The sequence below is a fragment of the Haliotis cracherodii genome, unplaced genomic scaffold (assembly GCF_022045235.1).
Source record: "Haliotis cracherodii isolate W230 unplaced genomic scaffold, xgHalCrac1.p SCAF_5, whole genome shotgun sequence".
Taxonomy (NCBI): domain Eukaryota; kingdom Metazoa; phylum Mollusca; class Gastropoda; order Lepetellida; family Haliotidae; genus Haliotis; species Haliotis cracherodii.
The window spans coordinates 54,259,523-54,285,837 of record NW_027266308.1 but is presented as its reverse complement, the minus strand read 5'-3'; the positions used below and the strand labels follow the sequence as shown (position 1 = coordinate 54,285,837).

General features: G+C 43.7%; 1 protein-coding gene across 1 annotated transcript; it reads right to left on the bottom strand.

Moving 5' to 3' along the window:
• Positions 1-381: 381 nt before the first annotated feature.
• Positions 382-26,315, bottom strand: LOC139443178 (integrator complex subunit 7-like). Its single transcript, XM_071224139.1, has 20 exons — positions 26,210-26,315; positions 25,146-25,275; positions 23,217-23,363; positions 21,599-21,736; positions 19,393-19,522; positions 18,460-18,699; positions 17,036-17,150; positions 16,428-16,529; positions 16,171-16,274; positions 15,925-16,021; positions 14,829-14,968; positions 12,727-12,912; positions 7,830-7,985; positions 7,018-7,212; positions 6,088-6,191; positions 5,310-5,375; positions 3,644-3,788; positions 2,039-2,134; positions 1,436-1,630; positions 382-712 (listed from the first exon to the last, which is right to left on the bottom strand). Exons 1-20 carry the CDS (start codon positions 26,313-26,315, stop codon positions 446-448), a joined length of 2,859 nt encoding a protein of 952 aa, XP_071080240.1. The 3' UTR covers positions 382-445.

Here is a 26,315-nt window from a genome sequence, read left to right as displayed (position 1 = left end):
TTCATACATGCATGACAACACACAAATATTTACTAAGTTTATCATCACTTTACCTGTAAAAGTACATTTTAAGGGTTATATCACAGTGTCAGGATAGGTTAGATTAGGTCAATTTGCGTTACTTTGATATATGCTATTTTCATAGCCCTATGACCCTATTTATTAAATGAAGCCAGAAAAGCATTTCAGACAGTACTTTAATAACTCGCATGTTTGAATGAAGTCCGATCAGAGTTACCGTGTTTACCTGCTCCAGGCCCAGAGATACAGTTATGACTCCTATTTCTACAACATGTAGTCACTGTGTTTGTGTTCGACAGAATGAGTACCAAAAATGAAAGAAAGATGATTTAGATGATTTATTGTATGAAACAACAGTACACAACATCATGATGTGTTTCATGATCAAATGTAGTGTGACGAGTTCTCATGAGAATGAGTAGCACTATTTGAGGCTTGACGACGATGTCCCCGACCGAGACTGGTACCTGGCTTGTTGCTGCTGACGCTGCAGCACCTCATCATAGGACTTGATCGTAAGCATGGCCTTGGGCCCGGTCTGCCAGACGGCTCCACTGATGTCAACAATGGAGGCATCGATTGTCACCGTGTGGATGCCCAGGACCGGGAAGGGCAACAGGAAGTTGACACTGAAGTAGTCATTGTGAGGCTCCACGGTCTGGGTCAGGAAGTTGGATGTGATCTCATTCCCCTACAAGCAAAAGATGTTCATGAATGAATCTTGTCTTTCACTGCAGTATTCCTGCAATATAACGATGGCCTGTAAATAAATTAGGGACAGGCAATTAGGTATATGAATCTTGTGTTACATCCGGCAATTTTCCTGCAATGTGAGTGAGTGAGTATGGTTTTACGCCGCTTTTAGCAATATTCCAGCAATATCACGGCGGGGGACACCAGAAATGGGCTTCACACATTGTACCCATGTCGGGAATCGAACCCGGGTCTTCAGCGTGACGAGCGAATGCTTTAACCACTAGGCTACCTGACCGCCCCTCCTGCAATGTAATGATGTTACATGAACCACCAATGCCGTCTGGGTATAACACATCCGGAGAACGTCACGCATTGTGACCACCCAATCCTCATAAATAGACTCTAACAATAAGCCTGAGGTGCTGGGTCCCATTCTTCCCTGGTTTCTTCTGTCATGTAAGGACATGTTACTGATATATTTTATTGTCTGATTCTCAAAAATATAAATTTTCATGTTTTCTATCATACACCAGGAGAGAAATTGACCGTGAAAGCTAACTCGCCCAAATAGTTTAGACAGAAAACGGAACAGCCTCCAAATTGTTCTAATTTCTGGTTGCTAATAAGGATGCCTTTAACGCCACGAAGCTTTGGTTGATATGAATTTCTGTCCATGATCCCCACAAGAAACAACAGTGGACACAATAATTCTTCCTACCTTGGTGCTGGCTCCTGGTTGGGTGCTGCGACTCTGCAGAGTTGAATTGGCCGAGATGCTGACGGAGTGAGCTGTCCGGAACAGACAAGGTCGTTCACCATGTTGTACAATCCCTTCCACCTTGACCGCCAGGTGCGTGTCACAGCGGATGGAGATCGGCTCCATGTTAGCGTTTTGCTGGGGTGAAACTGCCAGCTGGATGGTGCAATGGAGAGACGCATCACAATTTATCAACTATCATTTCTTGAATGATTTGGTACTATTAATTTTATAGTATGTTTGTTCCAGGTATATCATGGCGGGTCTGTAAATAATCGAGTCTGGACTGGACAATCCAGTGATTGACATCATGAGCATCGATCCACGCAATTAGGATACGATGACATGCGTCAATCAAGTCAGCGAGTCTGACCTCCTGATCCCGTTAGTCGCCTCTAATGACAAGCAAAGTCGACTTTTACGGCAAGCATGGGTTGCTGAAGACCTATTCTAACCCGGATCTTCACAACAAGTGCTATAAAATACTGCATATGTTAATAGTAATGAAAAGCAGAAATGTTCGCATCAAGAAAAGTAATGTATATTTTGATCGTTGTGTCTCACCTTGAGTACAGTTGACTGAAGAGTCTGGAAGAAGAAGCGTGGGAAGCTGTGGCTTGACTTGATCAGAGCTTTGGCCGAGTCACTCAAGAAGGTGATCTGCCAAAAGAGTAGTATCAAAATAAACATATACCTTATTCGTATAGTAAGCGCCCCACTCTAATAAGCGCCCGCGGCGATATTTGCTAATACCTTCGTTAAACCGCTGATCATCTATAACGCTCACCAATTATTTGGACCTTGAAGGTAGCGTTGTAGCGAGGGATCACTGTATATTGGCTAGTGAACAATCCCAATTAGCACCCCTTCCGATTGATCAATGTACACAAGACTTTTTTATTCACGTATAATACATACTCGTGTGTCATATGCACCCTTAATTATGGGCATTTAAATTCTGGAAAAATGTATCTTTCGTATATAAACATTTCAGGCTGTCAGCATAAACCACAAAATTTATCTTTCAAGTCTGTCTTTTTCACCAAAATAATATTCTAATAAGATCCCCCTATTTCTAATTTTGAGAGCGCCCTGGGCACTTATTACATCGAATACGGTACTTCATTCACTTGGGCTTTTATTGGTTGGTTTACAAATGTTTTGACCTAAAATTCAATGTAGGTGAAAATAAACTAGTTTTTACATGGCAAGATACCGAAAGATAATTGTTTTGTATTTGAAAGATTATAGATTTTAATATGTATTATTCTGGGTTATTTAAACGAGAGGCCCTATGAACAGTCATCAAGAATGATGACGATTGGATGATCAGGGGGTTGAATGACCAAGCTGATTGTGTCATGCAAGTGTATGGTCTTGCATTGAGTGCATGGTCGTATCCCCTGTGTTGATAGTTGGTACTCTCTCAAAATCATTAAAATCAGATCTTAGTTCTCACTATCGCTAAACAAAGATCTGAGGACTTCCAATTACGGGTCACATCAGAATGACCTTTCATCCAACCAATCAAAGCGTCACTTACCACATCATGAAAGTGACAGTCGAAATGTGTTTTCTAATCATGCACCCTCGAAAATGTTAACACAGGGTATTCCGAACGACAGGTACGGCCCATACGACTGATTCCATCAAAAGTATCGTCTCTCTCATTTCCGTGGGATAAACATTTGAATGGAGGAGGCGTTGCACAGTACGTGGAAGCACTGCCATACAAGCGCAACCATATATTAGACATTCTGGAATGTTCGTTTGTTCAGTTTTCACAATTTTAATCAAGAACTGTGTCAACATATTTTACAAGTGTAGTCTGAAATGGAAGTCGCCAAGTTGAAACAAGTGCCATAAAGTTCAAGAAAGCTGCTTTCTAATTGGCTGATGTCGACTTCTTGTTAGTCATGAAATGGTGGGTCAAAGTTTGCGAAAGGCCGTTCTGACATGACCCGTAATGGGAGGTCCTCAGGTCTTTGTTTAGCGGCAGCGAGAACTTAGATCTGATATTAACGAGATTGGTACTCTCTCAACCACTTGTTTGTGTGGTCCAGACTCCTATAGGAATGATGATGATACAACAGTGACCCGACAACTGCTGTGTAACCAGCACTGACTACAGAACAGGACCAAGATGTCCACTATACGTGCGATGCTCACCCTGCTCGTCATGTCGTGTGTCGTATCCTGCAGGACTTTGTTCAGGCCACTCGACACATTCTGCAGGGCTGTTTCTATAGAAACCCCTGTTTCTATGGTTTCACCTCCACCTGTCCACAGCTGCCGGTCTCCAAATGATCCTCCGCTGTAGAGCAAAAGTCACACTGATGTCAGGTGGGTGACAAGGTGAGGTGAAATGGGGTTTAACGTCGCATCCAAGATTATTGCACTTGTATTGCAACGTGCATGTACGTGTGTGTGTGTGTGTGGCTGCTTGTACTAGTCCGGACTGATGCCGATTTATAGTGCTAGCACACTGAGATACCATGCCCCAGTTTAAGATGAATACCCCACTCAGACACAGTATAGTGACTCCGAGCCGACCAGTCCTTGTTTTAGCCCCTTAATGCTGAGCGCCAGACAGGGTAACAACAAGTACCATCTTTTAACGTCTTTTGGTATGATGTGGCCGGGGATCAAACCCATGACCTTCCGCTCTCCAGGCGGACGCTCTTCCACTAGACCAAGGAGGCAGTCTTCATACTGATGTAATCTGTTGACTGTCTTTATCTACTATAATGATGCACTCGTCTGGAGGGATGGAAAATCTTGGAGGATAACAAGGAGGGGGGAGGGGGGGAGGAAAGGTCCTAAGAAATTACACAATTTGGGTCAGTGTCGTTAACATATTGAACAGCCATTCTACTGATACTCATGATACACGGCTGATTGACAAATCCTAACCTTCACATAGAACGAATTGCATACTAGTGAAATCAATTTCCAATTTTACCCTTCTCATGTTAATCTCTCTCATGTATGCAATTGTTGTGTAACTGTTAATCCTCTACCTACCATATATTCTGTACAGTGTTCATCATTAAACCTTGCTTGACAATGGTATAAGGATCCATACCAAAACTTCGCCATTACAGTAAAATAGTGAGCGAGTGAGTATGGTTTTACACCGCTTTTAGCAATATTCCAGCAATATCATGGCGGGGGACACCAGAAATGGGCTTCACACATTGTACCCATGTCGGGAATTGAACCCGGGTCTTCGGCGTTACAGTAAAATAAAGAAGATGTTATCCATAATTTGTGTCTACTTTGTCATTATCCAAAGGTTACATATCCCTGTTATTCGTCACAGCAAAATAGTTTGCTCAGTTGACTTTTTGTGGAAATACCTCGATAACATCCACAACAAAAGACTTCACTTTAACACAAGTCCTTCTATGTCAGACTTAATGTTATAAATCAACACTCATGAAATGTGTGTGTTCTTGCTAAAACAAGCAATGACAAGCATGTGTGGAAGATCATCAAAATAATATTTTGGAGGAGGGTTATGAAAATGACGGTATCATATTTCTGACAGTGCATGATTGTCAGGAATACGTGGATAAGGTAATTATTCAAATTTCCAAATCATCAGCCTGAATAAAATAATTGTATGTCTCAGGGAGTAGTGACATATTTGTCAGAGATATACTACTCAAATGAAGTTAAGGACCACCGATTCTTTCATAGAGCTATACTTATCTGTCATGGAATGAAAGAATTGATGGTCCTTAACTTCTTTTGAGTAGAATGTCCCCAACAACGTGCTCCAGACGTGACGTGGGCTCCCACTCCTGTATATATATCTCCCTCACATCCTCACCCAAGCTGCATTGTGGAGATGATGGACATGATGGCTGCTTTCACACTGTCGCAACTCTGCTGAAGACTCCTGGGCTCAGAAAAATAACACTGCTCCTTCATCAGGTCAACCACAAACATGACAAAAAGTGAGCAGGGCTCACTAATACCCCTGACTTTGCCTCCAGCAAGTTCAAAACATGATTTTTTTTTTTAAATTTTTATCAGAAAATACACATAGCACTGCACCTCTTCTATAAGTATGGAAACTGTACACAAAATTTGAAAAGAATCCATGCAGTAGTTTTCAAGTTATAGGTCAAACAAATGTTTCAGTACAAAATTCAAAAGAGTAAAAAAAAGAAGAAAAAAAGATGTACTTTTAAAAAAAAATAAAAATATTGAAATCAAACTTCGCACTGCACCTCTCCTATAGATAGAAGTGTTCACCAAGTTTGAAAAGAATCTATTTAGTAGTTTTCAAGTTTTAGGTCGCACAAAAAAATGTCTTCAGGAAAGACATGCGGACAGATGGAATTTCTTGGCCATCGGGCCAAGGCAGGGGTAAAAATGCATCAGTAAAAATGTTGAACATGAATCTTTTTCTGACCGGAGAATTAAACTTGCTCCATTATCAAAAATTTTCAATAAGCCCCATAGAAAATAGGCATCCCAGCTGCAGAATCTTTTCAAACGTCATTTTCCTGATTTTACTGTTAGTCATATTGTAAGTCATAATGAGCCATCATTTCTTATTCCAGCCAGAAAATGGCTATCTGGCTACTGGATCGTAAGGATACATGTCAATGTTTGAGAGTGAGGCTTTGTCAGCATCAAAGGCTGACCAGTACACATTGGAGATCTTCTTGCTGAGCTCCTCATACTGCTCCATGCTGCCCTCCAACTGAAACACCAGCAGACACACAAATAAACCCTCAGTCTCCAGCAGACACACAAATAAACCCCTCAGTCACCAGCAGACACACAAATAAACCCCTCTGTCACCACAGCTTTGTTTGTTTGTTTGTTTTGTTTGTTTTGTTTGTTTGAAGTTCAACGCAGCACTCAGCAATATTCCAGCTATATGACGGCGTAAATAATCTGTAAATAATCGAGTCTGGACCAGACAATCCAGTGATTGACATCATGAGCATCAATTCACGCAACTGGGATAGAATGACATGCATCAACCAAGTCAGCATGCCTGACCACCCGATCCTGTTAGTCGCCTCTTACGACAAACATAGTCACCATTTACGGCAAGCATGGGTTGCTGAAGACCTATTATACCCCGGATCTTCACGGGTCACCGCACAGCCAAAACACATGCTTTAAACAGTCAGCCTACTCAAATATTTAATTTCTATTGAGTTGCAAATTAAGGAATCTACATGGATCAAATACCTTGATGGTTAAACAAGTTTCTGAATGAACACTTGCTCATACCACAAAAACTTTAAGTCAAAGCTTGGATCAGTCTTTGTTTTTGCCCCTTAATACTGAGCGCCAGGCAGGGTAACAACAAGTATCATCTCTTAACGTCTTTTGGTATGACGCGGCCATGGTTTGAGCCCCGGACTTTCTGCTCGCCAGGCGGACACTCTACCACTAGACCACAGAGGAGTCCTACTGTATGGACAGTATAGAGGTATGAAATTTGTTTGGGGGTTGAAGAGTAATAGTACATCCACTGAGCAGTACAACTGATTTCCTTGCACGCTGTAGTTTACCTGCTGCACGATCTGACTCCAGCGTGTACCCTCCTGGCCATTGGTGGAGGCGAGGGCGGTGGCGATGGCTGGGGGCGGGGCTGTGCGGAACGTGTTGCAGGACAGAATCAGCTGGCGGTGGGCCTGGAGAAGGGTGATCCTCAAACTGACATAGTCACACTGGAACTTGAGGGGGTGGGCTGGGGAGCTGCCGGCCTGTATCACAAATACATCCATGAACACTAGGATTCTCATTGTTAGTGGAATCCATCTTTGTTACGATCACACCAAGCTAATGTAGAATCGATAAACCAAATCAAGTCACTTATGCAAGACATCACAGTGCATGACATTATTACAATGTCAAAGGATAGTGTGCTTTCAAATTTAATTCTCAGCTCCCTGGGGAGGGTACAACTGAAGCTGCCTGTGCTTGAAAACATTCACATGTCATGCTTCAGGGCTGAGTGATGGAAGTCATGTGTGTAAGAAGATGGCCTATAACCTGCTGTTGTTTGATGTTTTACGCCACACTCAGCAATATTCCAGCTTATTGATGACAGTCTGTAAATAATCGAGTCTGGGCTACACAATCCAGTGATTGACATCATGAGCATCGATCCATGCAAATGGGATACAATGACATGCGTCAATCAAGTCAGTGAGTCAGCGAGCCTGACCACCTGATCCCATTAGTTGCCACTTACAACAAGCATAGTCGCCTGATCTGTGACTTGTGATGACTGAAGAGTAACAACCAACACCAGGTAGTCAGGATGGGGGAATGTGTCAGGGACTGTGGAGATTTACCCATGTAATAGATTAACACTGACCTTGAGAGAGACAAGAGCCTTCTGGTAGAGTTCCAGACATTCTGACATACACTGCAGGACATTGGCGTTGTCTGTGACCACGTGTCGCAGCCTCGTCTCCGCACTGCAGATGTGAGCCACACCCATTAGCCAGTGGTAGAAGTGCTCAGATGCAACCTGACAGAGAACATATCATCATACGTCAGGGGAAGGTCTAGAGGAGAAGTCAGGGGAAGGTCTAGAGGGGAAATCAGGGGAAGGTCTAGAGGAGAAGTCAGGGGAAGGTCTAGGGGGGAAGTCAGGGGAAGGTCTAGAGGAGAAGTCAGGGGAAGGTCTAGAGGGGAAGTCAGGGGAAGGTCTAGAGAGGAAGGTCTAGAGGGGAAGTCAGGGGAAGGTCTAGAGAGGAAGTCAGGGGAAGGTCTAGAGAGGAAGGTCTAGAGGGGAAGTCAGGGGAAGGTCTAGAGAGGAAGTCAGGGGAAGGTCTAGAGGAGATGTCAGGGGAAGGTCTAGAGGAGAAGTCAGGGGAAGGTCTAGAGGGGAAGTCAGGGGAAGGTCTAGAGAGGAAGGTCTAGAGGGGAAGTCAGGGGAAGGTCTAGAGAGGAAGTCAGGGGAAGGTCTAGAGGAGATGTCAGGGGAAGGTCTAGAGGAGAAGTCAGGGGAAGGTCTAGAGGGGAAGTCAGGGGAAGGTCTAGAGAGGAAGTCAGGGGAAGGTCTAGAGGAGATGTCAGGGGAAGGTCTAGAGGGGAAGTCAGGGGAAGGTCTAGAGAGGAAGTCAGGGGAAGGTCTAGAGGAGATGTCAGGGGAAGGTCTAGAGGGGAAGTCAGGGGAAGGTCTAGAGGAGATGTCAGGGGAAGGTCTAGAGAGGAAGTCAGGGGAAGGTCTAGAGGAGATGTCAGGGGAAGGTCTAGAGGAGATGTCAGGGGAAGGTCTAGAGGGGAAGTCAGGGGAAGGTCTAGAGGAGAAGTCAGGGGAAGGTCTAGAGAGGAAGTCAGGGGAAGGTCTAGAGGAGATGTCAGGGGAAGGTCTAGAGGAGAAGTCAGGGGAAGGTCTAGAGGGGAAGTCAGGGGAAGGTCTAGAGAGGAAGTCAGGGGAAGGTCTAGAGGAGATGTCAGGGGAAGGTCTAGAGGGGAAGTCAGGGGAAGGTCTAGAGAGGAAGTCAGGGGAAGGTCTAGAGGAGATGTCAGGGGAAGGTCTAGAGGGGAAGTCAGGGGAAGGTCTAGAGGAGATGTCAGGGGAAGGTCTAGAGAGGAAGTCAGGGGAAGGTCTAGAGGGGAAGTCAGGGGAAGGTCTAGAGGAGATGTCAGGGGAAGGTCTAGAGGGGAAGTCAGGGGAAGGTCTAGAGGGGAAGTCAGGGGAAGGTCTAGAGGAGAAGTCAGGGGAAGGTCTAGAGGGGAGGTCAGGGGAAGGTCTAGAGGGGAAGTCAGGGGAATGTCTAGAGGGGAAGTCAGGGGAAGGTCTAGAGGGGAAGTCAGGGGAAGGTCTAGAGGGGAAGTCAGGGGAAGGTCTAGAGGGGAAGTCAGGGGAAGGTCTAGAGGGGAAGTCAGGGGAAGGTCTAGAGGGGAAGTCAGGGGAAGGTCTAGAGGGGAAGTCAGGGGAAGGTCTAGAGGGGAAGTCAGGGGAAGGTCTAGAGGGGAAGGTCTAGAGGGGAAGTCAGGGGAAGGTCTAGAGGGGAAGTCAGGGGAAGGTCTAGAGGGGAGGTCAGGGGAAGGTCTAGAGGGGAAGTCAGGGGAATGTCTAGAGGGGAAGTCAGGGGAAGGTCTAGAGGGGAGGTCAGGGGAAGGTCTAGAGAGACGTTAGGGGAAGGTCTAGAGGGGAAGTCAGGGGAAGGTCTAGAGGGGAAGTCAGGGGAAGGTCTAGAGGGGAAGTCAGGGGAAGGTCTAGAGGGGAGGTCAGGGGAAGGTCTAGAGAGACGTTAGGGGAAGGTCTAGAGGAGACGTTAGGGGAAGGACTGGAGGGGAAGTCAGGGGAAGGTCTAGAGGGGAAGTCATTGGAAGGTCTAGAGGGGAAGTCAGGGGAAGGTCTAGAGGGGAAGTCAGGGGAAGGTCTAGAGGGGAAGTCAGGGGAAGGTCTAGAGGAGAAGTCAGGGGAAGGTCTAGACGGGAAGTCAGGGGGAGGTCTAGAGGGGAAGTCAGGGGAAGGTCTAGAGGGGAGGTCAGGGGAAGGTCTAGAGGGGAAGTCAGGGGAAGGTCTAGAGGGGAAGTCAGGGGAAGGTCTAGAGGGGAGGTCAGGGGAAGGTCTAGAGGGGAAGTCAGGGGAAGGTCTAGAGGAGAAGTCAGGGGAAGGTCTAGAGAGGAAGTCAGGGGAAGGTCTAGAGGGGAAGTCAGGGGAAGGTCTAGAGGGGAAGTCAGGGGAAGGTCTAGAGGGGAAGTCAGGGGGAGGTCTAGAGGGGAAGTCAGGGGGAGGTCTAGAGGGGAAGTCAGGGGAAGGTCTAGAGGGGAAGTCAGGGGAAGGTCTAGAGGGGAGGTCAGGGGAAGGTCTAGAGAGACGTTAGGGGAAGGTCTAGAGGGGAAGTCAGGGGAAGGTCTAGAGGGGAAGTCAGGGGAAGGTCTAGAGGGGAAGTCAGGGGAAGGTCTAGAGGGAAGGTCTAGAGAGACGTTAGGGGAAGGTCTAGAGGAGACGTTAGGGGAAGGACTGGAGGGGAAGTCAGGGGAAGGTCTAGAGGGGAAGTCATTGGAAGGTCTAGAGGGGAAGTCAGGGGAAGGTCTAGAGGGGAAGTCAGGGGAAGGTCTAGAGGGGAAGTCAGGGGAAGGTCTAGAGGAGAAGTCAGGGGAAGGTCTAGAGGGGAAGTCAGGGGAAGGTCTAGAGGGGAAGTCAGGGGAAGGTCTAGAGGGGAGGTCAGGGGAAGGTCTAGAGGGGAAGTCAGGGGAAGGTCTAGAGGGGAAGTCAGGGGAAGGTCTAGAGGGGAGGTCAGGGGAAGGTCTAGAGGGGAAGTCAGGGGAAGGTCTAGAGGAGAAGTCAGGGGAAGGTCTAGAGAGGAAGTCAGGGGAAGGTCTAGAGGGGAAGTCAGGGGAAGGTCTAGAGGGGAAGTCAGGGGAAGGTCTAGAGGGGAAGTCAGGGGGAGGTCTAGAGGGGAAGTCAGGGGAAGGTCTAGAGGGGAAGTCAGGGGAAGGTCTAGAGGAGACGTCAGGAGAAGGTCTAGAGGGGAAGTCAGGGGAACTTCTAGAGGAGACGTCAGGGGAAGGTCTAGAGGGGAAGTCAGGGGAAGGTCTAGAGGGGAGGTCTAGAGGGGAAGTCAGGGGAACTTCTAGAGGAGACGTCAGGGGAAGGTCTAGAGAGGAAGTCAGGGGAAGGTCTAGAGGGGAAGTCAGGGGAAGGTCTAGAGGGGAAGTCAGGGGAACTTCTAGAGGAGACGTCAGGGGAAGGTCTAGAGAGGAAGTCAGGGGAAGGTCTAGAGGGGAAGTCAGGGGAAGGTCTAGAGGGGAAGTCAGGGGAAGGTCTAGAGGGGAAGTCAGGAGAAGGTCTAGAGGGGAAGTCAGGGGAAGGTCTAGAGGGGAGGTCAGGGGAAGGTCTAGAGGGGAAGTCAGGGGAAGGTCTAGAGGAGAAGTCAGGGGAAGGTCTAGAGAGGAAGTCAGGGGAAGGTCTAGAGGGGAAGTCAGGGGAAGGTCTAGAGGGGAAGTCAGGGGAAGGTCTAGAGGGGAAGTCAGGGGGAGGTCTAGAGGGGAAGTCAGGGGAAGGTCTAGAGGGGAAGTCAGGGGAAGGTCTAGAGGAGACGTCAGGAGAAGGTCTAGAGGGGAAGGCAGGGGAACTTCTAGAGGAGACGTCAGGGGAAGGTCTAGAGGGGAAGTCAGGGGAAGGTCTAGAGGGGAGGTCTAGAGGGGAAGTCAGGGGAACTTCTAGAGGAGACGTCAGGGGAAGGTCTAGAGAGGAAGTCAGGGGAAGGTCTAGAGGGGAAGTCAGGGGAAGGTCTAGAGGGGAAGTCAGGGGAACTTCTAGAGGAGACGTCAGGGGAAGGTCTAGAGAGGAAGTCAGGGGAAGGTCTAGAGGGGAAGTCAGGGGAAGGTCTAGAGGGGAAGTCAGGGGAAGGTCTAGAGGGGAAGTCAGGGGAAGGTCTAGAGGGGAAGTCAGGGGAAGGTCTAGAGGGGAAGTCAGGGGGAGGTCTAGAGGGGAAGTCAGGGGAACTTCTAGAGGAGATGTCAGGGGAAGGTCTAGAGGGGAGGTCAGGGGAAGGTCTAGAGGGGAGGTCAGGGGAAGGTCTAGAGGGGAAGTCAGGGGAACTTCTAGAGGAGATGTCAGGGGAAGGTCTAGAGGGGAGGTCAGGGGAAGGACTGTAGGAGAGGTCAGGGGAAGGTCTAGAGGAGAGGTTAGGGGAAAGTCTAGAGGAGGGGTCAGGGGAAAGATCTTTGTTTATTGGTAGCAAGAACTAAGATCCAGTGTTCGAAATTGGCACTTGTCCTTTAGTCCTTGCCAAACTGCCCAATAGTTAAGTTATCATAAGGACTAATAGAACCCTTTTTAAGGGTTTTGCTATATGTTATCATTATACGGACTAGTAGACTAAACTGTTGCTGATTCTATAGTGCTAGCCCACTGAGATACCACGCTGCAGTATACTGACTCCGAGCGAACCAGTACTTGTTTTAGCCCCTACATGCCGAGCGCCAGGCAGGTCAACAAGTACCATCTTTCAATGTCTTTTGCTATGACGCAGTCGGGGATCGAACCCCCAACCTTCCCCAACCCCCGCTCTCCAGGCAGACACTTTACCTCTAGACGATAGAGGCAGTCCAAGTAATATTGAAACACTGGTGTGAGGACTTGAATATTTATACACAGAACCATCAAATCACATTTACTTTTACTCATTTTGAGCCTAGAAAAATGTGTTAAAAATGGCTTAAATAAGAGGGTACTTTTTTTTAAGAAGAGACCTATGTGAAGCACACAGACACCAGGCCACAACTACCCCATCTTTGCCTACCTTGACTGTGAGTGGTTTGATGATGTCACCACCAATCTCATACTGGCTGTAACGTAAAGCCTGTCGGGACATCTTGTAAGCCAGCCACTGATTGGCTAGCCCAGCACATGTGACAATCAGTTCATGAATTTCATTGGGTATTCCCTCCCCACCAGCAGCTTGGAACAGTAGGGTGCACATGTACACCTGGAAATATAATATTAACATAAGTGAACAGTAGCATAGTGGTAGAATAGAGATTTAAGTAAGGATGAACTTCATTTGATAATGGGCCAATCAAATTAAAATCAAATCATTTACTGGGATTCAATAGCTCTACTTGTACAAATCTGACAAAACTCACAAGGAGAAGTTACGTCAGTTGAATCCTGAATCATAATGGATTCATGGTTTATTGAGTCAATCAAATAACAGTTTTCTAAAATGATTCAGTTTAATTACTTTACAACATTAATTCAGAAGTTTTGACCTTAACAAAAGAGCATGGCCTTTATCATTCTCCAGTTGGAACTGCCCGTCTACATTCAATTTTTCAAGATGAAATACTAATACTTTGCTTGTAACGACAATTTAGAAGCCTTCATGTGATTGACTGATGAGAGAGCTCACCTTAGTTGGACTCGTATAGAGGATTTGTCAGATCTTGATGGAGAGAGGAACCAGATCAGAATAAAAGATTTGATCTTATGAGTTTGACAAAGGCAAGTTGACAACTAATACTAAATCTCATTAAACAGGTACCGGTATACATACATCTTGGTTTCTGACTGTTATAGTGAGTGAGTTGGAGTTAACGCCACTTTTAACAATATGTCACAGCAGGGGACACCAGAAATGGGCTTCACACATTGTACCCAATGGTTCAGCGTGGCGAGCAAACTAGGTTGCCCCACCACCTTTCTCAACGTTATAAACAATATTCGCTGATTATCACCAACCTTTTTACACATACAGTCAAGTCTAATTAATCCAACATGATTGGTGCATATGATTACGTCGGATTAAAGAGTATGTTGGATAAACGAAATTAAGTAGTATCAACGAAAATCGAAAATCGGACAACTACACGATAAGTAACGATACAAACACTAATTGTTCATTAATTGTTTATTGTTAAGCAAGTTTATTTCTGCAGCTGCTGTAATATGCAGCTATCAGCCGACTTGTCTCGCATCAAAACACGGGCTGTGTACTCGCGGGCAGATGACCAAGGTGTATGCGGATCACTGTATCGGATTAACGAGACTGATTTATGAGTGGTTTCGGTAATTCGTTGCAAATTAGGTGTGTCGGAGTTGGAGTGCGAGGCTGTCAGATCAACGGGTATAAAGAGCACTAATTTCATCTGTTCCCATCATTAGTGTCGGATAAAGTTGATTGTCGGATTAACGAGACGTGACTGTATGTGGGATAACTGTTATCAAACATATGCATGAACATGATTTCCAGGTCCATGATTGGCTATAAAATGGTGATGACCTTAGTTCAGATTATTTCATCGCCTTGATAATCCACAGGTCTGGCAGACACTTTTTTGAGGAGGGTCACACTAGGTATGAGTAGTAAGAGGGTCGCTGGGTTATGTCACTTATGACTGATGTGTTATGTATTAATGCACCACTGCAATCATAGGAGAGGTAAAAATGCTAATCATTTGCTAAAATGGTGCCATTTTTTGTGGTGCTTGTCATATGCCATTTACCTTATAACTAGTTGTTTCAAAATGTAGCTAACTCGATTTCACTCATTAGATATATTTTAAACAACTCGTTATAAGGTAAATAGTATATGACACCCACTTGTTTTGCAATCACCAGATATCAGTGAGACAGACTCACCTGTACCTGTGTTATTTACTGGGTGTTCTCCACACTGCTCTCCAGACAACTGACTATGATTAACCTATGTCAGTGAGACAGACTCACCTGTAACTGTGTTACTATTTGCTGGGTGTTCTCCACACTGCTCTCCAGACAACTGACTATGATCAACCTATGTCAGTGAGAAGGAGTCACCTGTAACTGTGTTATTTGCTGGGTGTTCTCCACACTGCTCTCCAGACAACTGACTATGATCAACCTATGTCAGTGAGACAGACTCACCTGTAACTGTGTTATTTGCTGGGTGTTCTCCACACTGCTCTCCAGACAACTGACTATGACAGGAACCACAAGTTGTAGTGACTGTGAGTTACTTGATCCAATAGCTGCAAGGGCCTCACATAAGACTTCGGCTTCAGAATCTGAGCAAACCATGGAAAGAAGTTTGTTTTCTAAAAAGTTTATTTTTATCATCAGTTCCGAGCCATGTGTTACCAGTATTTAACATGTAACATCAGTTCCTTTGTTGGATGTATGAATACAAGAGAAAACATTTCATTTTATTGCAGATCCAGGTCCGAATGCAGGTTAACTAACAGGATCCCGTGGTCAGGCTCTCTGACTCGGTTGATGCATGTCATCATATCCCAATTGTGCATCTACCCGAGGCAAAGGCATTAACAGTCCATTTTCCACCTTTGCCGAACTAGGCTGGAATTTGGTGGCTCAGTTGTAACGCCACCAGTGGCTATTGCGAGTTATGTCCCTCCTATTGACCAGTCAGATTCCAGATTCACATGCATTTGCTTCCATCTAAATGCCAGCCCCCAGTAAAGACGGTCTCATTGATAATCAAGATCAATAATGTAACAAAACAGCCTAGTTTTCGGCAAGGGTTGAATCTCGACTTTTATAGTCATTAAAAACCCTTGCCTCAGAAAGATGTAATTGTGTGGATCGATGATCATGATGTCAATCACTGGATTGCCTGGTCCAGACTTGATTATTTATGGACTGGAATATTGCTCAGCACAGTGTTAAACAAACAAACAGCAGATCTATTATCTAGCCTGCAAAGAATTCATTATGAAATTATGAAACTGCAAATTTTTGCTGACTAATGTTAATTTTTTCATCCTGCTGACTGGTTACCTATTGTTGATGTTGATAAAAAAAATCCAGGAGCGTTTCATCCACAAACTGCTTGTTTTTCTCAAATCACTTAGTACCACAGATGGATGTCAAAAGACTAGTTGTGAGGGCAGTAGTAGTGTCTGCTTCAAGTTCCGATGACTTTTTAAAGAGGTTTAAAATGTGAAACCTGCCCTGTCAAAAAGTCATCCGGTTCATTGGATTACATGAGCTAATTTTGACTCACCAGAAACACTCGGCAGAAGTCCTGCAATGGTGTCTACAAATCCACCACAGAGAGTGGGTGACGTCTGGCACAGTTCTACAGCACAATGGAGGCACAGCTACAAACATAAAGTGAAATGACATGAGCACAATGTTGGGATGTGCTGTTCTGATTCACCACCCTCCTCTCGTCAACAGGATCAGATGTGTCTGCAGACACCCGCACTACTTTACCACAACTAAACAAGGACAGTGTGTCTTCTCTCACCTTGAGTTCTGTGTGCTGTTCTGATTCACCCCCTCCTCCTGTCAACAGGATCAGATGTGTCTGCAGACATCCCACTGCCTCTCCAAGAAGATCAATAGGACTGCCTAAAATATCACAAATATTAAAATAACAGGTTGTTTTGAAGTAAGGAAAGCATAGTACAAGTATGTTAATCATATATGCTGGACAAAAAATAAATATCTGGGCTTATTCCATATATTACAAAATGCTTAAATACAAAATGGCAAACAACACACGTTTTGATTTGGCCAGCTGTGTAAGAAGCTGAACTGTCCTTGATGCCAGAATCAGGTTGTCGTGGTAACAGTACTGCTGGCACAAATCTAGCAGCTTTGAGTCTGAAACAAACAAAAAAAGATCATGACTTTTCCATCATAAATCAATCACTGTAAACAGAGAAATGTTTATGTTGTGACAAATATATTAACTATTACCGTATTTTATGTAAAAAGTGCACAGGGCACTCTCAAAATTAGAAATAGGGGGCTCTTCTTAGAATATTATTTTGGTTAAAAAAAACAACAGAGTTGAAAGATCGTTAATTTCGTGGTTTATGCTGACACCCTGAAATGCTTATATACAGATATATTTTTCCAGAACTTAATTGCCCAGAATTAAGGATGCATATAACACATGAGTGCATATTATACACAAATAAATAAGTCTTGTGTACATTGATCAATCGGAAGGGGTGCTAATTTGGATCGTTTACTAGCCAATATATTAGCAAATATCGCCGTGGGCGCTTATTAGAGCGGGGCGCTTATTACTTCGAATACAGTAATTCATAAAGGTCTGTGTTAGTTCCTACAAGTCCTGCATGTTCACATAAAGCACTACATACCTGACGTGAGTGGAAGCAGCTGTACGGCGACCGAGTCAAACACCATGGTGAGCACGCTGACACCACCAACCTTCAGCTTCACCGACGGGGTTGCCAACACAAACTGACACAGAGTCTGCAACGGAGGAACAAATGATCAACACACAGCTTTCTACAGCCAAGAGATAACCAGAGCTTAAGATATCCCGTGTCACGGCATGGCCAGGTTTGAGAACCATAGAGCCCTGGGCCCCATCTCATATAGCGATCTTAGCACTAAGATGATCGTAACTCCCACTCTTTAACATAGACTAACAACAGTCGTAGCACTAAGATTGATTTGTGAAATGGGGCCCTGGGCCCAGTTCAACAAAGTGATCTTAGTGCTACAGTTATCATCAGCCTATATCAAAGTATGATAGTTACAATTACCTTTGGGCTAAGATGGGACCTGGGCCCCGTTCCTCAAAGCGATCTTAGCACGGCTATGATCGTAAGCCTATGTTAAAGTATGGGACTTACGATCACCTTAGTGCTAAGATCGCTTTAAGGAACGGGGCCCAGGTCCCATCTTAGCCCTAAGGTAATTGTAACTATCATACTTTGATATAGGCTGATGATAACTGTAGCCGAACTAGGCTGGAATTTGGTGGCTCAGTTGTAACGCCACCAGTGGCTATTGCGAGTTATGTCCCTCCTATTGACCAGTCAGATTCCAGATTCACATGCATTTGCTTCCATCTAAATGCCAGCCCCCAGTAAAGACGGTCTCATTGATAATCAAGATCAATAATGTAACAAAACAGCCTAGTTTTCGGCAAGGGTTGAATCTCGACTTTTATAGTCATTAAAAACCCTTGCCTCAGAAAGATGTAATTGTGTGGATCGATGATCATGATGTCAATCACTGGATTGCCTGGTCCAGACTTGACTATGTTAAAGTATGGGACTTACGATCACCTTAGTGCTAAGATCGCTTTGAGGAACGGGGCCCTGGACCTATTTCTTTCAGAAATTGGGTGTCATTTCTCTTCTAGGAGAAGCAGCACAGGAAAACCAACATTGGGCTGCCTCATCACTAATTACTGCCACATCATTAATGACACAGTGAAACTGTGATAGTCGCCCCAATTTCTGGACAATTTTGTTATATGTATATTAAGGGATATTTGATGGGGTACACACGGAGTATATGCTTACTCCTTCATCAGGTGAATGAAGGAGTAAGCATTCAACTAATGAAGGAGTAAGCATATACTCCGAAACATTGTGTTCATCATTACAAAGAAGTTTACATCCATAAATTCTCTTCCTTGTGTATCACTTCTAAATGCCTTTAAAAGACAAACTACAATCTAGTTACCAAATCTTGTTTAGTTTCAGCATAGAGGTTTTACAAAAAATACACACACCGACATAATTTATATTGAATTTACATAAATTACCTCAATAAAGCCAGATGTCCAAAGATGTGGTCCTTTTTTAGCAAGTAGTCTCAGGTCTTGTAGCACAATGACCTTGACCCCATGGCGAGGATCCTGGTTGAGGAAGGTGAGGAGGAACTGGACTTGTTCCTGGAGGTCGTACAACGAGAACGCTGCCAGCTGTGACATTGTGTGTAGCGTCACCACCACCAGGTTCTCCGCTGGGAAACTCTCCAGCAGGGCCAGGCAAATGTCCCGAGTCTGGTCATAGAATGCATGCCATGTTTTAGTCAAAAGCAGGAACTATACATATACAGGAATCACAGAATTGAAGGCAATACAGATTATTACAAGAAATGAAGACTGATTGTGTAGTAACTGTGTAACACACTTCGGCAAAGTGGTGACTTCGCATAACACCACTGCCACAGGCTAATTTGCATATCACATGACCGGTCTTTTCTCTTTTTTTGAAAATCAGAACAGATTGGTCTAATTCAAGCCTTTTGGGGAGCTTTACATATTGTTTGGCATAATCATATTGATATGCCACTACAAATGCGACAGTGAGGTGCATGTCAATATACATGTATACATGTATATTTATAAATCATAGTGACCGTATCTCTAGCTCTCCCTAGGGCTTCGATGACAGCATGTGGAGGCATAGACAATGTAAACTACGTAAATGGAAATAGTTTTTCACGTTTTAGGATATTTGCTCAGTGAAAGTTAACCATTCTATGACATATGTTTATCTAGATGTGAAGACTTGTCGAAAATGAAACAGGTGAAAAACATCTGCAATATCTTGAAAGGACTGTGTAAGATGTGATGAATCGTCACATGTCAATGGCCAGTGGCAGAGATACTATGCTGGAACTCTTAGACGACTGTGCCCCCCGTGCCCCTGTGCCCCCAAACCCTGGATAGGAGAGTGAATGTGTAACTCACTTTGGCGGCTGTTGTGACATCATGGTGCATGTGTTGCATGATGGGAATCAACTTCAGCTTCATATTGACAGGTGTCGCGATACTGCAGATCATGTCGGCAATCTTACCACAGATACTTGCAGCAAATGTTCTGTAAGGTAAAACCACAGAGTGACTACACAGTATAACATGTTCTTATGACAGTTCACATATATCTTCCCTTATATATGCATTCACACAAATCTTACAATGCTTTTCAAACTGCAAAACACAAAAGTAATGTATGTGACAGTCTGGCACCAACAAGTTTTTCATCCCCTCGTTTCACTGACCCCATGGGGATTCCAGGTTAGAATAGCTTCCCAGGAGTGAGTGAGTGAGTGAGTTTGGTTTTACGCCGCTTTTAGCAATATTCCAGCAATATCACGGCGGGGGACACCAGAAATGGGCTTCACACATTGTACCAATGTCAGGATTCGAACCCGGGTCTTCGGCGTGACGATCGAATGCTTTAACCACTAGGCTACCCGACCGCCCAGCTCCCAAGGAACCTGGTCAGGCCTTGTTACTTGGTTGATTGTGTGTTATCATACCCTGATGGCCTGGATCATTGCTCACAATATCAATCACTGGATTATAGCTAGTCATATAGCTAGGACAATAATCTTGTTTCAGTGCTTTGATCACAGCATTCAGATGAATGCTAGATCTAGGCTCACTTACAGTGCCCAGAGCATACCGTATTCAACGTAATAAGTGCCCTGCTCTAATAAGCGCCCATGGCGATATTTACTAATATATTTCCTGGTGAACAATCCCAATTAGCACCCCTTCCGATTGATCAATATACAAAAGACTTATTTATTCGCGTATAATACGCAATTAAATTCTGGAAAAATATATCTGCTGTATATAAACATTTCAGGCTGTCAGCATAAACCACGAAATTTATCTTTCAAGGCTGTTTTTTTTCACCAAAATAACATTCTATTAAAAGCTCCCCATTTCTAATTTTGAGAGCTTATTACGTCGAATACGGTATATTAAATAACACATTTACCCCCATTCCACTCCCTCTCCCTTCTCAGCTCTATCAGCTCTATATACTCATTGTCTTTTCAGCTCTCGTTCAACTCTAAAATTAAGAGTGCTTTTAACAGTATTCCAGTTATATCGCATCATGTCAGCTTAATGTGGGATTAATGCCTGAAGTGATGCTGGTCTCAGACGTTTACCACTTTAGTGAAACCCAAGAGCACAGGTATGGTGCTCACAAACCTAGAAACATAATCGGGGTAAACTGGGATTCGAACCCACAATCATAGGTTTCTGGCATGCCCAAGGGACGTAACTCTGCACAGCGAATCGCGGCACCTTAGAGACTGGGCCACCCGTGCCCCCCTAAAATCAAGAGACTTTAGGGTTCCTTAATAAAGATGGCTTCCACTATAGAATTATTTATATTTAACTTTATACATAACTTTACCGCGACATCTTCCCGAGGCTAGGAAGTTAACAGACTATAAAATGGAATTTCATGGCTCGAACGTAGCTCCACCAGTAGTTATTACAAGTTATGTCCCTGTTATGTCCCTCCTACTGACCAATCAGATTCCACCTCTCATATGACTTGCACTTCAAACAAAATGGCGGTTCCCAGTCAAGACGTTCTTATTGACATTAAAAATCTATATTATACTAAAACAGGTCTTTTCACGCGAGGTGCATCAAATCACTTGAGCAACGTACTTAAAAGTGGTACACAATCAACCAAAATCTGCACAACAGTTGCTATGTTGTTTACAAACCGGATGTCAATTTCTTATGCATAAGCCAAAATATAACACAGAAATTTAGGGTAATTTGAAAGAGATGGAAACTGGACATTGAGAGTCAGTTAACTCCCTTGCCATGTGAGATCTACTACAGGGTCTATTCATTAGGCTAAAGATGATCTATCACTTTAATTGTGAGAGCACGATCAAAATGACACTGAATTGTATTATTGATTGGATTCAAAATGTGTACATAGGTGTTTTACAAATCTCCACGGAAAATCGTAGCAATATCATAGACACGCTACCATGTAACTATGTGATAAAACAAACCAGGTGTTGACAATTGAACACAGTACCCTCTAGGCCACCAGCCATGGGCAATGAGCTGTGGAGGCATGCTATGCTATGTAAATCAATTCATAATATCAGGGAACAAAATGAGTGTTTACTTGGATTCCTTTGCAAAACGATCAGCAGCAAACATGGCTGCCTCCACTTCCACCATGTCGTGGGAATCGAGACTTTGCTTGATACTGTGATGGACATTCTTCCTCTCTGAGATGATACCAGCAATACTGCCCAGTGTCCTGTTGAATAACATGATAAAACATGATACACAGTAGTCTTCCTGGGACTGCTAAACCGCCGAATACCGGACAGTCATTGTATCTTACTTCTGGGGCTGGAACGAGTCCAAATTTACTACCCAGTACCAGACCCCCTATTACCTGACCCTACCTGGGTACCCACTCTAGGTCTCAAGATGTGGGAACAAAATGTCTGAATGGGAATTGTTTTACCGCAGCCCTGGCAAGAACTGTTTAGATACATGTATCAAACGATCATATCATGTGTACACTGAGGTTGACTGAAGGTCAAACACATACAAGTCAAAAGGAATGTGTGCATCGTCAGAAAGAAATGCAAACATTAGCGACTTATAGTGTAACCACTGAGCTATAGTGAGGGTGTAGGGTTTTGGTTTGATTTTTGGTGAACGCCGCACTCAGCAAAATTCCAGCTTTATGATGGCGGTCTGTAAATAATCGAGTCTGAACCAGACAATCCAGTGATCAATATATTGAGTATTGATCCACACAATTGGGATCAATCACATCCGTCAACCAAGTCAGCAAGCCTGACCACCCGATCCCGTTAGTCGCAACAAGCATAGTCGCCTCTTGCAGCAAGCATGGGTTGCTGAATACCTATTCACGAGTGTGTAGGATTTCACTTTAGTGAGTGTGTCGGGTTTCACTTTAGTGAGTGTGTAGGGTTCCACTTCAGTGAGTTTGTAGGGTTTCACTTTAGTGAGTGAGCGTGTAGGGTTTCACTTTAGTGAGTGAGTGTGTAGGGTTTCACTTTAATGAGTGAGTGTGTAGGGTTCCACTTTAGTGAGTGAGTGTGTAGGGTTTCACTTTAATGAGTGAGTTTGTAGGGTTTCACTTTAATGAGTGAGTGTGTAGGGTTTCACTTTAGTGAGTGAGTGTGTAGGGTTCCACATTAGTGAGTGTGTAGGGTTTCACTTTAACGAGTGAGTGTGTAGGGTTCCACATTAGTGAGTGTGTAGGGTTTCACATTAGTGAGTGAGTGTGTAGGATTTCACTTTTGTGAGTGAGTGTGTAGGGATTTACTTTAGTGAGTGAGTGTGTGGGGTTTTATGCCACTTTTAGCAATATTTCCCAATGGCGACACCAGAATTGGGCTCAACACCTGGGATAGACATGGCCACTTGTCTGTTTGTCAGGGACAAGTAACAGTCTGTTTATTTAACTCAAAACCTAGTTATTTTACATCCCCACTAGTTCAAAATGACTAGATCTTCAGTGTGATAAGAGACACTTCAACCACGGAGCTACCCCTTATTTCACTTTTACCTACACCTAGGAAAGTTGAAGACATTAACCACAATTATTTCAAACCCACAAGCACAGGTATTGTGCAAAGGATCACATTTGAGACAAATATGGCAGATCAGCAGATCCTGACACAGTAAGGGAGGCAAATCTGCACAGATAGATAATACAATTCTCTCAACACAAGAGTCTTGAAATTTAAAACAATTACCTCAAAGTGATTGCTCTTGCCACTGGGTCATTGCTGTGGATAACTGAAAATATTCTTCGTACAAATTCATCGACATTGAGAATCTTGTCCAGGTGTTTGCCACTCTGTTGAGTCACTTTGAGGATACACAAACGGATAAAATTATTACTGAAACAGACACGAAAACATCCATCAGTCACTATCAGTCACAATCAGAACTTATCCATATTATCTTGTAAGAATGAGTGAGTGAGAAGGTGAGTGAGTGTGGTTTTATGCCGCTTTTAGCAATATTCCAGCAATATCACGGCAGGGGACACCAGAAATGGGCTTCACACATTGTACCCATGTGGAGAATCAAACCCGGGTCTTCATCATGACAAGCGACCACTTTAACCACTAGACTACCCCAACACCCCCATCTTGTGAGAAGAGTGAGTGAGTGAGTTGGGTTTAACGCCGCTTTTAACAGTATTCTAGTTATAACGCGGCATGTCAGCTTCATGTTGGAGGAAAGCCCGAAGTGATGCAGGTCTCAGACATTTACCACTTCGGTGAAACCCATGAGCACGGGTATGGTGCTGACAAACCTAGAAACATATTCTGGGCGAACCGGGATTCGAACCCACAATCATAGGTTTCTAGCCTGCCCAAGGGACGCAACTCCGCACAGCGAATCGCGGCGCTTTAGACGACTGGGCCACCCGTGCCCCCTCTTGTGAGAAGAAATGGACATATATATATATTACATTTCCATTAGCAATGATTACGTTAGATTTGCTTAGGGTAGTGGAACTTTATTCATCTTATAAATGTCGGGACAGCTGACAAGCTCAAGACAATCTGCAGTCCACAAAGCGATGTTAGCCCTACAACTGTCATAAATATGGGAGTGTTTTGTTTGAGAATTATGATTCTTGTCGCTAAGATTGCTTTGTTGAAAAGGGCCCAGGCCTATACCAAATAACCATTATTATCACCTTTAACGTGTCCATGACAGACTTTAGGTGCAACATCAATAAATCATCATCTTTATTAACATGGTTTAATTCATAATTACTGGAGCACAGCCTAAACCTAGACAAATATCTTTCAGTCTAGTAAGCTATTGACATGATTGACAGTCTATAGGTTAGACTAAAATCTACTGACATGATGCAAAAGGGATAATTTAGTTTGGTTTGTGACATTTATCAACAGAAAAGTGGCTCAATAGTTATTTCTCATAGATGTGAAGGGTATGCCATGATGAGCTGATTATGACACGATCCGGTCCAATGCATTTACCCGGGGCTAGTTTCTACCCTTGCCACATCAAGGCCACTTTTCTTGGCTCGACCCTGGCGCCACTTTGTGTAGATCATGAGTTCTGCCCCTTGTTATGAAAACGCGATATCCAGTCAGATCGTTGTTCTTATCTCATATACCTTCACAAAGATGGCGACAACATAGTCGATCAGATGACAAAAACATTCACAATTTCATTCCTGACACCAAAACATAGGCAATTGTTGGCTGGGATAAAAGATGAAAAAAGATATTCATGTCAACAAAGACAGGCAGTGGAAAGTATACCAGTCGACCAGTGAAAGTTGATTTTGTGAAACGTTCTCTGATTGGACTATCTATACATGCGATAGTCCAATCATATTTAGCAGAGGAAAGTGGGCTTGATGTGGCAAGGGCAGAAACAAGATAAAAAGGCTCATGGATGCTCTTGCCTCAGGAGGACGGGTCCAATGACACACAGGATCTGGAAGGATCTGATACACAGACAAGGTAACCATGGTAACCTTTCACTTGTATCATGATGACATGGAAAAAGAAATCTATCAGTGTTAAAAGGATACTATGGACAGGTACTTTTCTTATTTTCGTTAGTTGGCCTATCTTGTGTAGGAATATAAGAATATACACTTTGACTGATTATGATTTCTTTGGTTTACTCACCCCTCTCTGAAAACATCAGCTAACTTCAGCAAAGCTGAATTTATGAGAATAGGAAATGGATATTTTTCAAACAATCGAGGGTATTTCACAACTGCCTCACACTGTAATCCTATGCGATTTGAACGCAAACCTGAAAAGAAATAGAAAGTCATGTGACTAAACATTTGCGACTGTTCTGCCTAATTGCATGAAAACTTTGCTTTGTTCGCATATTTTTGTACCTGATCAACATGATCAAGGTACGTTCATGTACATATTACAATTTATCTAAGTTTCAATGATATATATCATCCTATGTATCACAGTAGGTTGCGGTACTCTCGTACACAAAACGACCTCATACATGGAAATTTCAGTAATATCATACACAGTTTTGTATGTACAGTAAACTATGGTTATAACGAACTCAAACACTAATTTTAGTTTGTTATAACCGTTATAAGCATATACACAGCAATTGGACGGGACAAAAAAAACAGTTCGGTATATCCGCCTGTTCGTTATAAGCGTAGTTTACTGTAATCTTGTACAAGAAACAAAATTTTGCACACAGTTTACAGAAGGCAATTTTTAATGGAAATATATACTTTGATCATTTGAAATTTAAAAACTATTTGTATTTTAAGATTTTATTGTGTACGAAATTACTTTTTTTTATCGTGTACTAGATCTTATCGTGTCCTAGATGTTTTCATGTACGAGATTACTTCTGTACGAAATTACTTACAACACAGGACCATTTATCTGATGATAATAATAATAATAATAATCGTCTGTGATTTTGACATTAATTATTATAGTTACATGGTCCTGTGTGCATACCAATCATCGTGAAGGATTTAGATACACCCATTATAATCTCCATTGTTGTCGATCAAATAGTACTCTTTGATCATATAGTTAGAAGACGGTAGTTTAATGTTCACTGTTCAAATGCATTTAGGTGATCGAATTCTGAACCAAGTAAAAGTGTTCCCTTTTCGATCGTTGAAAAAGGCCGAAAGCTACTTGCATATTTTCATTGATCAGCTCGATAATCCATATTTTTATTGGCAGTTTAGTACCTTTGTCCAATTCTGTTAAAGCAGAGTTAGCATCTTGTTCTTGCTCGGCAGAAACCCCATCAAGGGTGGGATTCACATTTCGCACTCCTACTATGGAGGCCGCCAT